At 39.8% G+C, this 14395-nt stretch overlaps 2 protein-coding genes across 9 annotated transcripts in view; both read left to right on the top strand.

Annotated features, from left to right (window-relative positions):
• The window catches only part of map4k5 (mitogen-activated protein kinase kinase kinase kinase 5), a 78669-nt gene extending 67296 nt beyond the window's left edge, over positions 1-11373 (top strand). For 4 of the 8 annotated variants that reach the window (XM_057859073.1, XM_057859076.1, XM_057859075.1 and 1 more), the window contains 2 exons: positions 954-1009; positions 9658-11371. In XM_057859073.1, coding sequence (XP_057715056.1) covers positions 954-1009; positions 9658-9745 — 144 coding nt within the window. In that variant the 3' untranslated portion in view covers positions 9746-11371. Of the gene's footprint in view, positions 1-953; positions 1010-9657 lie in introns of all 8 variants that reach the window. The other 4 variants (XM_057859077.1, XM_057859079.1, XM_057859074.1 and 1 more) reach the window with 3 other exon arrangements.
• Positions 11069-14395, top strand: part of cdkl1 (cyclin dependent kinase like 1 (CDC2 related kinase)) — a 40655-nt gene continuing 37328 nt past the window's right edge. The window contains exons 1-2 of the mRNA XM_057859081.1: positions 11069-11097; positions 11170-11267. The gene's annotated coding sequence lies outside the window, so the exon portion shown is untranslated. The remainder of the gene's footprint in view (positions 11098-11169; positions 11268-14395) is intronic.

The following is a 14395-nucleotide window of genomic DNA, read 5'->3' on the forward strand; positions in this document are numbered from 1 at the left end:
GTCTGAGCGGGGCATCTGCGTTAATTGCGTCAAGTATTTTAACGTGATTAATTTTAAAAATTAATTAACGCCCGTTAACGCGATAATTTTGACAGCCCTAGTTTTTTTGTTTTGTTTTTGTTTTTTTGCTCCGAATATGGCTTTTTCCACATTTTGGGTTGCCGACCCCTGGCTTAACCAGTCTGTATTGAAATTGTTGTTGAGCGCTACCATTTTCGGCTACCAATACAGGTTCCACCGTCTGTATGGTATAGGTCGAAACTGGACCGATACCATGTTTTTTTTAAAAGGGGGGACCATTAGCTTAGCTCAAGTGCTTATCACTTATGCTAGCAGTGCACTCAAGTTTGAGAGCCTACCTTTCCCTGTTTTCCCTCATTCTCATAATGCTAATATCTGCAGATGCTCATGTCAATATCTGTGTCATAAAATGTTAAATATGCTTCATCAGAACATTGAACAACACTAACCGGATAGTACTTTGAGAATAAAATCTCTACTAGGCTCAAAACACCATAGGACTTGACTCTACCGTCTTCCAGCTTGCAAAACAATTGAATTACTTTTTGCATTTTTTTAACATCTTACTTTGGCAGCATTCGTAATCAGTGGCCATGTTGGAAAGCTGTGCTTTTTTTTTTTCTTTTTTTTTTTTTGACAATGTGTGTAGCTTTCGCCCATTTTGCGTAGAGCGACCATCGGATGGAATCTAATCTCGAAGATCAGCACATTATTTCTTAGTACTCTACCGATACAAATTACATCATTTTAGTGCTGTATCAATGTGCTCAAGCACATGTCCCCAAAATTTCAAACCATGAAGTAATAAAAAATTCCAAAATTAACGTCCTCAAACATTTTCCAAACTGTAATTTAACAAGTTCATATTTTCTAATTGTATTTAAAGATTTATCAACTTAAAGGTTTTAAATGTGGGGTGTTTTCATCCACAGGTGACGCAGGAGATCTGCGACCCGAGCAGAGTTTTCCGTCTCCTTGGATCTGACAGGTTGGTACCGGCCACCATCTTTTTCGACCCGTGCCAGCTGCCTTCGAGCGTGCCTTCATACCTGCTATGTAATTTCATCTGGAATAGTAGACTATAGTTGGCCAGCTCACCTTTACACCATCTGAAGGTGTATCTAATGATAGCTCCACACTTATCATACGTGTGAAATAGTTCCCTCGAAGGGACACTTTCAACAAAACAGGACAGGAGAGGTAAGTGAGGATCACCTCTGTTCCTCCATAATCCTCTTGGTACTAGTTAATGGGTAGCACTTATTGAAATAATAGGCTCTTTACATGAAAACTCCAGCGCTGCCCAAATGACAAGTATTTGTTATTATAAGCCATTTATTAGCAATACTTAAAAGTGGACTCTTACCAAAAGGCACAGTCTTAAAATTTAAACAAATACAATGCAATTCATTGCAATGGAACAGCTGGGACAGGTTTTTGAACATATTTATCGTAAGATGTCACCAATAATCAATTGAATCGATAATAATCGATTAATGAATTTGATTTGTTGCCAACGAATTTCATTATCGATTATTGTCGGAAACTAACTGCGGGTGTTCTTCCACGTAGAAGCACCTGCAATATTTGCAAAATGGACTTTGCTTGGCACATATCATCTAGTCTCGTATAATGTAATTTGCACTATAAAAAGACTAACGTAAAACGGGATAAAGTAATTTAGCACAGTTAAGCAGGTTGTTGAACACTTTGTGCGTGTCACGTGGATGTATTGAACCGTTTTGGTTTTGCATGTTCCGTTAGGTTCACTTGTGTACCGTTTCGGTTTTGTTTTGAATTTTATTCCTCATCAAAGTTATTATTAGCGCAAGCTAAGCTAAGCAGAACTGAAGTCCAGTGGTAGTTTCCGCACGGACACCATAAGTGTCGAATACTAACTATAACACGTTTCAAAACTATCAATGTTTTATTGTTTAATTATTCTTTTTATTAATAATTTAATTTGTGCTAGAATGTTTAAGATAAATATATGTGAATTAATTATGATAATAAATACCGTATTGGCCTGAATATAAGCGGGTGTTTTTTTTGCATTGAAATAAGACTGAAAAAGTGTTGGTCGTCTTATATTCGGGGTCTAGACGTTATACCCATTCACGACGCTAGATGGCGCCAGATATCATTGAAGTGAATGCTGAACTTGACTCCTCAGGCCAAAGCGACCCCTTATGGTTAATGCCGTTATTGCAATTTTGTTGTTTTATCACAATAGAATGGTTTATTTACGTTTCAAAAACCAGAAGCCATTCATTTATGAATGCGATTGCACTTTAGTTTACATATTTAAATGTTCAGATATTAAGATTTGGAGGCAAAATAACATGCTTTTTCCCTCAAATATATTGTTATAATTTGTTTCGGATGTACTGTAATTATTTTCTGTATAAAAATTAATTTGGTGTTCAAAAAGTCTTTTTTTTTTTTTTTTTTTTCAAACTTGAGTCTTGAAAAAAAGGGGGTCGTCTTAATATCAGGGCCATCTTATATTCGGGCCAATACGGTATATCATGTTTGACTTAGAATTTAGCATGACAAATATTTTTCAATTTTTAATCAAATGTTGTTTAGTTTGTTTAGAAAAAATGAGTCATTGACACAATTGCATATCAGCACTTTGCCAACAGAAGAAAAAAATGTTAATATGTAGCACTTTTTTTGACTGAACAGGACTTTGCCTGATTTCTGTATTAAGAAAAAGTTTAGTAATATTTATATATAAGATATATAGATTTATATATACAATATTTATAACCCTTCAACAAATTTTATACTGATATTTATAATAGTAAAGCTGTACTGTTAGTCAGAAAGCTACATCAAAATATTATTTTAGAAGGAAGTACCATATTGGCCCGAATATAAGACGTTGTTTTTTGCATTGAAATAAGACTGAAAAAGAGGGGGTCGTCTTATATTCGCGGTCTAGACATAATACCCATTCCCGACGCTAAATGGCGCCAGATATCATTGAAACGATGTTCTGTCATGACAGATCTCAGCTACTCTCAAGTTTAACCAGTTTGCATTATTGTATTGCAATGTTTTTTCTTATTCAGATTTGTTTCAAGACTGCAGTTACAGTTAGACTTCACTTTGATGGTTAATGCGGTTATTGCAATTTTGGTGTTTTATCACAATAGATTGGTTTATTTACATTTCAAAAAGCAGAAGCCATTCATTTATTAATGTGATTGCACTTAAGTTTAAATGTTCTGTGCTAATTATTTCTTCAGTTACTGTTCCAGTTGTTTCCTTAATTGCTAGTTATGGTATTTGGTCACACTTTATTTGACAGTGGTGCCATAAGTCTGTCATTAGACAATCATTATTATGACATGACACTGTCATGAGCATTAATGAATTTTTATAACATGTCATCTAGTGTTTTCCGGCAAATTATCTCACTTTTGAATGGATGTAGAAGATCCGAGCTGGACATATATAGAGTTAGTGACATAATTTGCCGGATGACACTTAATGACATAAGCATACATTAACACCCGTGATATTGTCATGTCATAACTATGACGGTCTTATGACAGAATTATGACGCCACTGTCAAATAAAGTTTTATCTATGAACCCAAATAAATCAACAAGTAAGCCGCACTGGACTATAATAAGCAGGATTCAAAAGGAAGGAAAAAAAGTAGTGGCTTATTCAATTCAATTCTATTTTATTTTTTATAGTCCTTTATCACAACAAGGTTGTCTCAAAGGGCTTTGCAGAGGCAATATGATACACAGTCAGAAACAGCAGATGAATTAAATAAAGTTCAGGTCCTGGGCATCCCCCATCCTTAGACCCTCCATGTCGGCAAGGAAAAACTCCCAAAACTCTTTGGGGAAAAAATGAGAAACCTTTGGGAGAACCACAGTCAGGAGAGATTCACTCCCAGGACGGATAGACAAGATGCACCAGGACTGCTGATGGGAATCAGCAGACGGAGTTACAGTTTGTAAAGATGCAATAGAGTAAGGGAACAAGAGGAGGTCCATCTAGCCAGATGAGACGGGGGGGGGGGGGGGGCAACGAGGACGTCCATCCAGCCAGGGGTCCGGATAGTCAGGAGGCTGCGGCTGAAAAATAGCCTCTCCCCAGAGGGGAGAGGGGAAAGGGGACACCGGGTGACTAGTGATGAAGAGACTAGTCAACTAGATATTAAAATTAGAAAATAGAAATAAAGTAACACAAGTGGTACTGTAGGTAGAGTGAGAAAAAGGAGATAGGACTCAGTGGCTGTACTTCCCCCAGCATTATAGCTTCTAGTGCATCTTAGACTGAACTATGAGTCTAGTCCGATTTCAACTAGCCTGACCATAAGCTTTGTCGAGTAGGAACGTCTTTAGTCTAATCTTAAATGTACAGACTGTCTGGGGGGCTTCTTTAATACTAGCTGGAAGCAGATTCCATAAAACAGTAGCTTGGTAGCTAAAGGCTCTAGCTCCTACTGTACTTTTAGAAACCCTGGGAACTACCAGTAGACATGCATTCTGAGAACAGAGTGTTCTGTTGGGGCGGTATGGAACCAGAGCATCGGTGAGGTAAGATGGCCCCAAACCATTAATGGTCTTAAATGTAAGAAGGAAGATTTTAAATTTAATTCCAAATTCGACTGGAAGCCAGGGAAGGGCCTGAAGCACAGGGGCGATGTGCTCTCTTCTATTAGTTCCTGTTAAAAGTCTTGCTGCTGCGTTCTGGACTAGCTGAAGACCTTTTAGAGAACTTTTAGGACAAGCTGCACGTAGGGAGTTACAGTAATCCAATCTAGATGTAACGAACGCGTGAATTAATTTTTCTGCATCGTTTTTAGACAAAATATTTCTAATTTTGGCTATGTTGCGCAGGTGTTCTGCAGGTTTGTTTAATATGAGCTTTAAATGATAAGTCTGGGTCAAATAGAACTCCTAGGTTTTTAACTGTGATGCTGGAGGCTACACTTAAATTGTCCACAGTGACTATCTGGGCAGTTAAAGAGTCTCTCACACTTTTTGGGCCTATTATAAGGACTTCTGTCTTTTCAGGGTTAAGCAGAAGATAATTAGTGCTCATCCAGGTATTTATATCTCGGATGCAGGTGCTTCGTTTATCCACTTGCCTGATCTGCTCAGGTTTAATTGATAAATACAGTTGTGTGTCGTCAGCGTAACAATGAAAGTTAATGCTATGTTTTCTGATGATATTGCCTAAAGGAAGCATATACAGCGTAAACAAGATGGGCCCGAGGACCGACCCTTGCGGCACACCATAACTGACTCTATAATACGGTGGTGATTGCTGGTTTACATTGACAAACTGGTACCTATTAGATAAATTGGATTTAAACCAGCAGAGGGCTGATCCTCTAATGCAGGGGTCATGAATTAAAAATCCTCTGGGTCCGAAATTAAAAAATTACAACAATCCGGAAATATTTTTAATGCTTCTTTTTTTCCCAAAAAATACAAACATATCTTTACGCGACCATGCTGATAATTAGAACATTCAAAAGTGTAAATAAAATATAAAAAATAAATTTATAGTAAGTAATAAATAATATTTAATAATAATTAATTAGTAATAAATAATAAAGCGATCATATTGAGCCCTTAATTCCCGCTATTTTTTGAGAACGGATGGCAGAGTTCATAGGGAAACTTTGCGAATAAGCTGCGTGCTTCGTCTCATAGTGCCTTTTCAAATTGCTGCTTCCTGTTACCGTTGTTCGGCCATTCCTTACTACGCAGCGAAACGTCTACACAATGCTCAGCGCGCTTGCGCAAGCATCCGCACACATGCGCACAGCGGTCAGAAGCGGCGAGTACTCACTATTTTTGTTTTTATTTAGTTTTTTAGAACCTTTTCATTCCCTCAAAAATACTTTTTGCATGTATTACCCTCTCATACTTTTAACAATGTTGTTTTTTTGTGTTAGCTTTGAAGCGTAGCGTATTTAAACCGTCCTTATTTGGTATAACTGCATTTAAGTATTTTCTTAAGGCATTTTTAGTACGTTCTGCCTGTATGCATCCAAACAAAACAAGTTTAGCGCGCACGGTAATACTTTGGGTGTCAAATTCGACTAATGTAGGACGTTTCGCCGATGTAGCAGATTTTGGCAGAACACCGTCTCTGAACAGATGAGGCATAGCGGTCTTGTGCTGCCGCCAGGTAAAATGAACAAAAATGTGTTGGTCTACTCCTCCTTAACCACTCAGTTTTCTGCATTACTCTTGCGTAGTTTTGAGCACGCCATTTGCCGTACCTTTTCGCCTCTTCCTCCAACTTCATTCGGCTCAGTTTTTGGCTGTCACTCCGCGGAGTCTGGAAAGCGAGTTTGAGACATGCTGTTCTAAAAATAACTTTCAAATGCTTCACTCCCATTGGCTGGCTCACGCGTGTCACCGCTAAGGTTTTTGTTTGTTGCCCACCTCCGCTCTGCAAACCCGCTGAAAAAAATTAATTTTTGTTGTTGCAACTTGTATTAGTCCGGACAGACGGCGTGGGAGTCCGGAACCGGACCGAGGTCTGCTCTAATACCTATGTCACATTCCAGTCTCTGCAATAAGATATTATGGTCGATTGTGTCAAAGACTGCACTCAGGTCCAACAGAACCAGGATCGAGACTAATCTATCGTCAGCGGCTAGGAACACGTCGTTAGTTACTTTGACTAATGCAGTTTCAGTGCTATGATGAGCTCGAAAGCCAGACTGGAAATGATCAATTAAACTACCGTAATTTCCCGAATATAAAGGCGCACCCATGTATAATGCGCACCCCAAATTTACTTGTAAAATCGAGGGGAAATTATTGTACCCGTGTATAATGCGCACCCATGATTTTACAAGTTGATTTTTGGGGAAAAAAGTGCGCATTATGTGCGGGAAATTACGGTATTGTCCTATAGGTGCTGACAGAGTTGTTTAACTACAGTGGGGAGAACAAGTATTTGATAGACTGCCGAATTTGCTGGTTTTCCCACTTGCAAGCCATGTAGAGGTCTGTAATTTGTATCATAAGTTCTCTTCAACTATGAGGGATGGAATCTAATACAAAAATCCAGAAAATCACATTGTATAATTTTTAAATAATAAATTTGTGTTTAACTGCATGAAATAAGTATTTGATACATTACCAACTAGTAAATATTTCGGCTCTTAGTTCTTTTTTAAGAACCCCTCCTGTTCTCCACTCATTACCGGAAGTAACTGCACCTGTTTGAACTTGTTACCTGTATAAAAGACACCTGTTCACATGCTCAAACAAACAAACTCCAACCTCTCCACAATGGCCAAGACCAAAGAGCTGTGTAAGGACATCAGGGATAAAATGATAGACCTGCACAAGGCTGGGATGGGCTACAGGTAAGCAAGCAGCTTGGTGAGAAGGTAACAACTGTTGGAGCGATGATTAGAAAATGGAAGAAGTTCAAGTTGACGGTCAATCTGCCTCGTTCTGGGGCTCCATGCAAGATCTCACCTCGTGGGGCATCTCTGATCGTGAGGAAGGTGAGGGATCAGCCCAGAACTACACGGCAGGACCTGGTCAATGACCTGAAGAGAGCTGGAACCACAGTCTCGAAGAAAGCCATCGGAAACACATTACGCCGTCATGGATTAAAATCCTACAGCGCACGCAAGGTCCCGCTGCTGAAGCCAGTGCATGTCCCTCCAGACACGTCTGAAGTTTGCCACTGACTATCTGGATGATCCAGAGGAGCAATGGGAGAAGGTCATGTGGTCGGATGCGACCAAAATTGAATTTTTTGGTCTAAACTTGGCTCGTCGTGTTTGGAGGAAAAAGAAGGATAACTACGACCCCAAGAACACCATCCCAACCGTGAAACATGGAGGAGGAAACATCATTTTTTGGGGCTGCTTCTCTGCAAAGGGTACAGGACGACTGCACCGTATTGAGGGGAGGATGGATGGGGCTATGTATCACCAGATCTTGGCTGACAACCTCCTTCCTTCAGTGAGCGCCCTGAAGATGGGTCGTGGCTGGGTCTTCCAGCATGACAACGACCCAAAGCACACAGCCGATGCAACTAAAGAGTGGCTCCGTAAGAAGCATCTTAAGGTCCTGGAGTGGCCTAGCCAGTCGCCAGATCTGAACCCGATAGAAAATCTATGGAGGGAGCTGAAAGTCCGTGTTGCCCGGCAGCAGCCCCGAAACCTGAAGGCTCTGGAGAAGATCTGCATGGAGGAGTGGACAAAAATCCCTGCTGCAGTGTGTGCAAACCTTGTCAAGGACTACAGGAAACGTTTGGTATCTGTAATAGCAAACAAAGGTTTCTGTACCAAATATTAAGTTCGATTTTTGTGATGTATCAAATACTTATTTCATGCAATTAAATGCAAATGTATTATTTAAAAATCATACAACGTGATTTTCTGGGTTTTTTGTATTAGATTCTGTCCCTCACAGTTGAAGAGAACTTATGATTAGAGCTGTCCCGACTAGTCGACGTCATCGATGACGTAAATCCGTCGACGAGCACAACATCCCGTCGACGGTTAATGAAGAATGAAGAATGTCGGATGCTCTGAATGCAAGTGGGGAAAGCGGCACAAAGCCAAAAAAAGCGCACCAGAGTGTCCAAAACATTGACTTATTTCAAAGAAACAACGGAGGGTACACTCTTCTGTCCTGTCTCTTCAATGCCAAGCTTGGCTGCACGTCGGCCGTGAATAAACACCTCAAATGCCGTCACCCAGTTTGTAATTTTTTTTTTTTTCATTTTTTGTACACCAGAGGGTGCTGTCGCCTTACTGAATAATAATGTTTCATTGACAACGGGCCTATAAATGCTATTAGTATTGTCCTTAATGCTAACTGAAAGGTTTATTTCATGTTATGGTTTATTTTATGGTATAGAAAATTATATAAGGTTAAAAGGTCATAAATATATACAGTATATACAGTAATTGCACTCAAGGGAGAGATTGTCAAGGATAAGGTAATAAATTAAGGTAAAGGCAATTCATTGATATATAAATAAGGTTTAAAAGGAAAAAGGTGAAAAATTTTTGTTAATTTCTAATTGTGTTGTTTTATTTGTGTGCACCGCAGCTCTTACGGTGTGATTACATCAAGGATGGGATAAAAGTTGTAAACCATCAGTTTAAGAGACCACCTTTTCAGTCGGGATGCTACACTAGTTAATTCTATCAGCATTTGAACTCATTATTTGTGATTTATTATTGTTATTTACGTGTTTATTTGTACTTTAATAAATAATTTAAGTGTTCCAATATGTTTTTTGTGAATTGATAAGCGTCAACAAAAATTTCATTGCTAAATTAGTAAACAAAAACCAAAAAAAAAAAAAATTTTTGTTTAAAATTATTAGATTAGTCGACTAATCGTAAAAATAGTCGGCTGACTAATCGGGAGAAAATTTGTCGTTTGGGACAGCCCTACTTATGATACAAATTACAGACCTCTACATGCTTTGCAAGTGGGAAAACCAGCAAAATCGGCAGTGTAACAAATACTTGTTCTCCCCACTGTACCTTATAGTCCGAAAATTACAGTTACCACCAAATCATATGGCGATTACACAACACACTATGGCAGATAGGTAATAGTCTGAATTTATTCTTGTTCTTGACCCGTGTTTCCCTTCTCTCAGGGTGGTGGTTCTGGAGAGTCGGCCCACGGATAACCCGACAGCGCTCAGCAACCTCTACATCCTAGCAGGTCATGAGAACAGTTACTGATCCACAAGGTGGAACCAGAGCGGCTTTTTAAAAAAATTTTTTTTGATTGAAGAGGAGCTGACCGACCACTCAGTTCTACAGACTTACAAGGAAGCTCCAAAATTGGAACTTTTTCTTTTTGTATATTGTACATTTTATATCCGCTTATTATGAGGTGCCACAAGTGCCATTAAAAGCCGGTGACTAGCTTTTTGGGAGACCGTTAATGCCCGAGGCTTGGTGCTTCTGCGGTCCAACTGGAGCAGAGCGCCACAACCACCTGAGCCACACACGGGTTATTTAAGCAATATTTATTATTATTCTGAACATTAACTCATTGGTTGCCTTTGACAGTGATAGATGAACCAAAGTTGCTCTACCAATTAACTGTTTTTACATTTTACTCAGAAACTTTGCATTTCACCACTGATAACACTAAGACTAAAGAAAACTTAAACAAACTTCCTACTGTTATTACAGTTTTATTCTTTGTAAATTAAATCATTAGATGCCATTGATGGCGATAGACGTCCAATACATTTGGACCGGGCAACCTGCGAGCACCTCCCAGTCCAAATTAATTGGACATATATCACTGTCAATGGCATTGAAACACGATCATTCACCTTTTGGTTATTGTATTAGCTGAAGTTTTATTTTGGAGATATTTTAACATGTAATTAATTGTCAATGTAATTACATAGTAATAACTTGGTAATAATGCAAACTAAAAAAAAATTTATTTTAAAAACCTAAACCAACACAAGCCATAATATGATTCAATGCCAGCCAACCCAGTTAATATGGATTTGATGTCTATCGCTGTCAATGGCAGTGAATGAGTTAACCTGGGTATGTCAGACTAACTAATCAGCAACCTTCCGAGCAGCTTTTGGGTTTTTTGCGTTGTAACATAATCACATCCTTTTTACACCATGAATATATTGTACAAATGTTCCCCCTCAACCCTCTTTAATGCTTTCATTTAAGTCATTCACTGCCATTAAACATCAATGGTAGCCAGTGAGTTCTTATTTGCACCGTGTAAGCACTTTTTACATTTTTTTTGTGTGTAATTTAAAACGACAACATGAGGGACGATGCACGCTTCTGTTAACACCTTTGCATTCCCTTTGCAAAATGTTTTAATCCGTACTTTTTTTTTTTTAATAATAAAAAAAAAGCTGTGGTAAACATGCTGTCATGTTGTGCGTGTGTGGCGAGTGTTGATGAGACTGACGCGTGGGTATTAGTTTCCGTTAATTCCCCCGTTTAGGGTGCCACTCCTCTACCAACGCCCCCGAAGAGTGCTAATTGGTCTCGATGTGACACAACCTTTTGGAATATTCACACATCCTCCTCCGACGAAAAAGGTCCGTAAAAAGTCCAATGGAGTTGTTGAGTTGATTTGTTTAGTCTGCTTTTAAATGTGTTCATTGTTCCAGCTTTCAGGCGGACCGATCCACTGAATCCTTTTTTTTTTCTCCTCCCTGGCTGTTGCTACGGCGACCGGCTGGCAGACCAGGAAGATGTGTCAAGCTGGGTGTGTTTTGGTTCGTTAAAAGACGATAAATTGAGAGGAAGCTACCTCACCTTCAAAGTAAAGGACAATCAGTACTCTTTAATTTGTGGAGTTGAAATTTGAGTGTTAGTTACATCAAAGCCTTATTGATCCAAAAATTATGTTCTGTGTAAATGGATTAAGGTTGCCAAATTAGAGTGGAAAATAAGTATTTGGTCACCTACAAACAAGCTTTCTGGCTGTCAAAGAGGTCTAACTTCTTCTAACATGGTCTAATGATGCTCCACTCGTTACATGTATTAATGGCACCTGTTTTAACTTGTTACAAAAGACACCTGTCCACAACCTCAGTCAGTCACACTCCAAACTCCACTATGGCCAAGACCAAAGAGCTATCGAAGGACACCAGAAACAAAATTGTAGATCTGGACCAGGCTGGGAAGACTGAATCTGCAATAGGTAAAATGCTTGGTGTAAAGAAATCAACTGTGGGAGCAATTATTAGAAAATGGAAGACATACAAGACCACTGATAATCTCCCTCGATCTGGGGCTCCATGCAAGATCTCACCTAGTGGCATCAAAATGATAACAAGAACGGTGAGCAAAAATCCCAGAGCCACACGGGGCAACCGAATGAATGACCTACAGAGAGCTGGGACCACAGTAACAATGGCTACTATCAGTAACACAATGCGCCGCCAAGAACTCAAATCCTGCACTGCCAGACGTGTCCCCCTGCTGAAGAAAGTACACGTCCAGGCCAGAGGTTGCGCTAGACTTTTTCGTTGTCTGTCATTTTGACTGACAGGGTCATAAAAATCCGGTCATAATCTATTTTTACCCGTCACTTAAATTTTTAAAATGACGATAATGACATTGTGGTGACCCTTTGTTTGGCATAATTCACTTTCCGTACTTGCGTGTCCATTTGGCCGAGCGCTCTAGCGGCTACGACACAGTCACGTGACAGAGACACTTAAGGGACACGCGCGTTCCGGCTTGAATAGAGAGTTCACAGAGAGCAGCAGAGCTACAGCGGCTGGACACAGCAATTCGAGCTAACAAGACTCTTAACATTAAGTACCGCTTCAACATATTCAATAGTATTTAGTTTTCATTCATTTTAAATTAATATTCTGTCCGAACAAGCTTAACAGAGAATCCACACCGTGCCATCACACATCAAGCAGATGATTATGTAACTTTTTCTCCGCAGTGACAAAAACAGCTGACTGTGGCCCCAGTAGGTAGTCTACATATGGAACAATGAAATTAACAGTTCACCTGCTGTGGCCTGAATGGAGTCTTACACCTTCCTCCTGGTGCGCACGGACTTGAATTGCGTGCCCGCTTGTGCAGTCCCTGTTTTTTCACCTCTTTTATCAACACCATCGTCGTTTTGGGGCTTTTTGAAGAAACTTCGGACACTCAGTTGCCTTGACATTTTTCAGAGTAAGGCCAACGACGTCATGCATCAAGTGAGACAATAGCTAATTAATATGCTCACTCGCCACCCTGTGGTCTGGGGTGTGAATTGTAACCTGTCAAAATGACAGGTGGACTTCAGTTTTTTCCGTCACCGTTTTAAAAAATCGGTCAACGACGGAAAATATTCGGTTAACGCGACCCCTGGTCCAGGCCTGTCTGCGGTTCGCTCGAGAGCATTTGGATGATCCAGAAGGGGACTGGGAGAATGCGTCATGGTCAGATGAAACCAAAATAGAACTTTTTGGTAGAAACACGGGTTCTGGTGTTTGGAGGAGAAAGAATACTGAATTGCATCCGGAGAACACCATACCCACTGTGAAGCATGTGGGTGGAAACATCATGCTTTGGGGCTGTTTTTCTGCAAAGGGGCCAGGACGACTTATCTCTAAAGGAAAGAATGAATGGGGCCATGTATCGAGAGATTTTGAGTGAAGATCTCCTTCCATCAGCAAGAGCATTGAAGATGAGACCTGGCTGGGTCTTTCAGCATGACAATGATCCCAAACACACAGCCAGGGCAACAAAGGAGTGGCTTCGTAAGAAGCATTTCAAGGTCCTGGAGTGGCCGTGCCAGTCTCCAGATCTCAACCCCATAGAAAATCTGTGGAGGGAGTTGAAAGTCCGTGTTGCCCAACAACAGCCCCAAAACATCACTGCTCTAGAGGAGATCCGCATGGAGGAATGGGCCAAAATACCAGCAACAGTGTGTGAAAAGCTTGTGAAGATTTACAGAAAACGTTTGGCCTCCTTTATTGCCAACAAAGGGTACATAACAAAGTATTGAGATGAACTTTTGGTATTGACCAACAGTGTTGTTAATCTTACTGAAAAAAAGTAATTAATTATAGTTACAAATTACTTCTCCCAAAAAGTAATTGCGTTAGTAACTCAATTACCTGAATGTAAAAGTAATTAGTTACTTGGCAAAGTAATTGGTGATAATTTTTTTTTTTTTTTTTTCCCCTCAAAAAAAAAAAAAAAAACATTGGCCACACTATGTGAAGTTTTTTGTGGAGGTTTTTGGTACAATTGGCCCGAGCCCAATTCTTTACCATAATTTACCCTTTACCCTAAATCACCTGTTAAAAGTTGTTAAAATTGCTCCCATTATTGCATTAGTTCCCTTCTCTCTACGTTCAACATATGAAAGTTTTAAAACTGTTTCATCATTTAAAGATAGATTCAAGTCAAGATTTTGCCGATTTAGAAGTATTTTAGATAAAAAGTTACTTAGGTTCGCTAGGAAGGTTCTCTACAACAGAGCCGTCCTAAAAAGCCTACTGCTTTAAGATGGCGGCTGTCTACTAACGCATTTAGAGCCATGTCCGTCATTTTGCATCTAGTTATATCTATATACAGTACATGTGTTATCTACCATGTCTACCATATCTACCATAACAAGCGGGCGTAGTTTGTCGGCTATCGGCTACAACATGTATTATTGGAGCTACCTAGCATCGCGTTTGCTCGGCGTCACAACTTTCTTGCCTCCTCCCCGCTCCTGCTCTGCTCTGTCGTCTCGGTGAGTCCGTCTCCCTCAGACTTTTCGACCAATATAGTAACGCATAGAAACGCATGCCTTTCCGTCCTCAGTAACGGTAACGGCGTTGCCAAGATGAGAAAAGTAATTAATTAGATTACCCACTACTGAAAAAAATA

Source organism: Corythoichthys intestinalis, chromosome 15 (genome assembly GCF_030265065.1).
Source record: "Corythoichthys intestinalis isolate RoL2023-P3 chromosome 15, ASM3026506v1, whole genome shotgun sequence".
NCBI lineage: Eukaryota > Metazoa > Chordata > Actinopteri > Syngnathiformes > Syngnathidae > Corythoichthys > Corythoichthys intestinalis.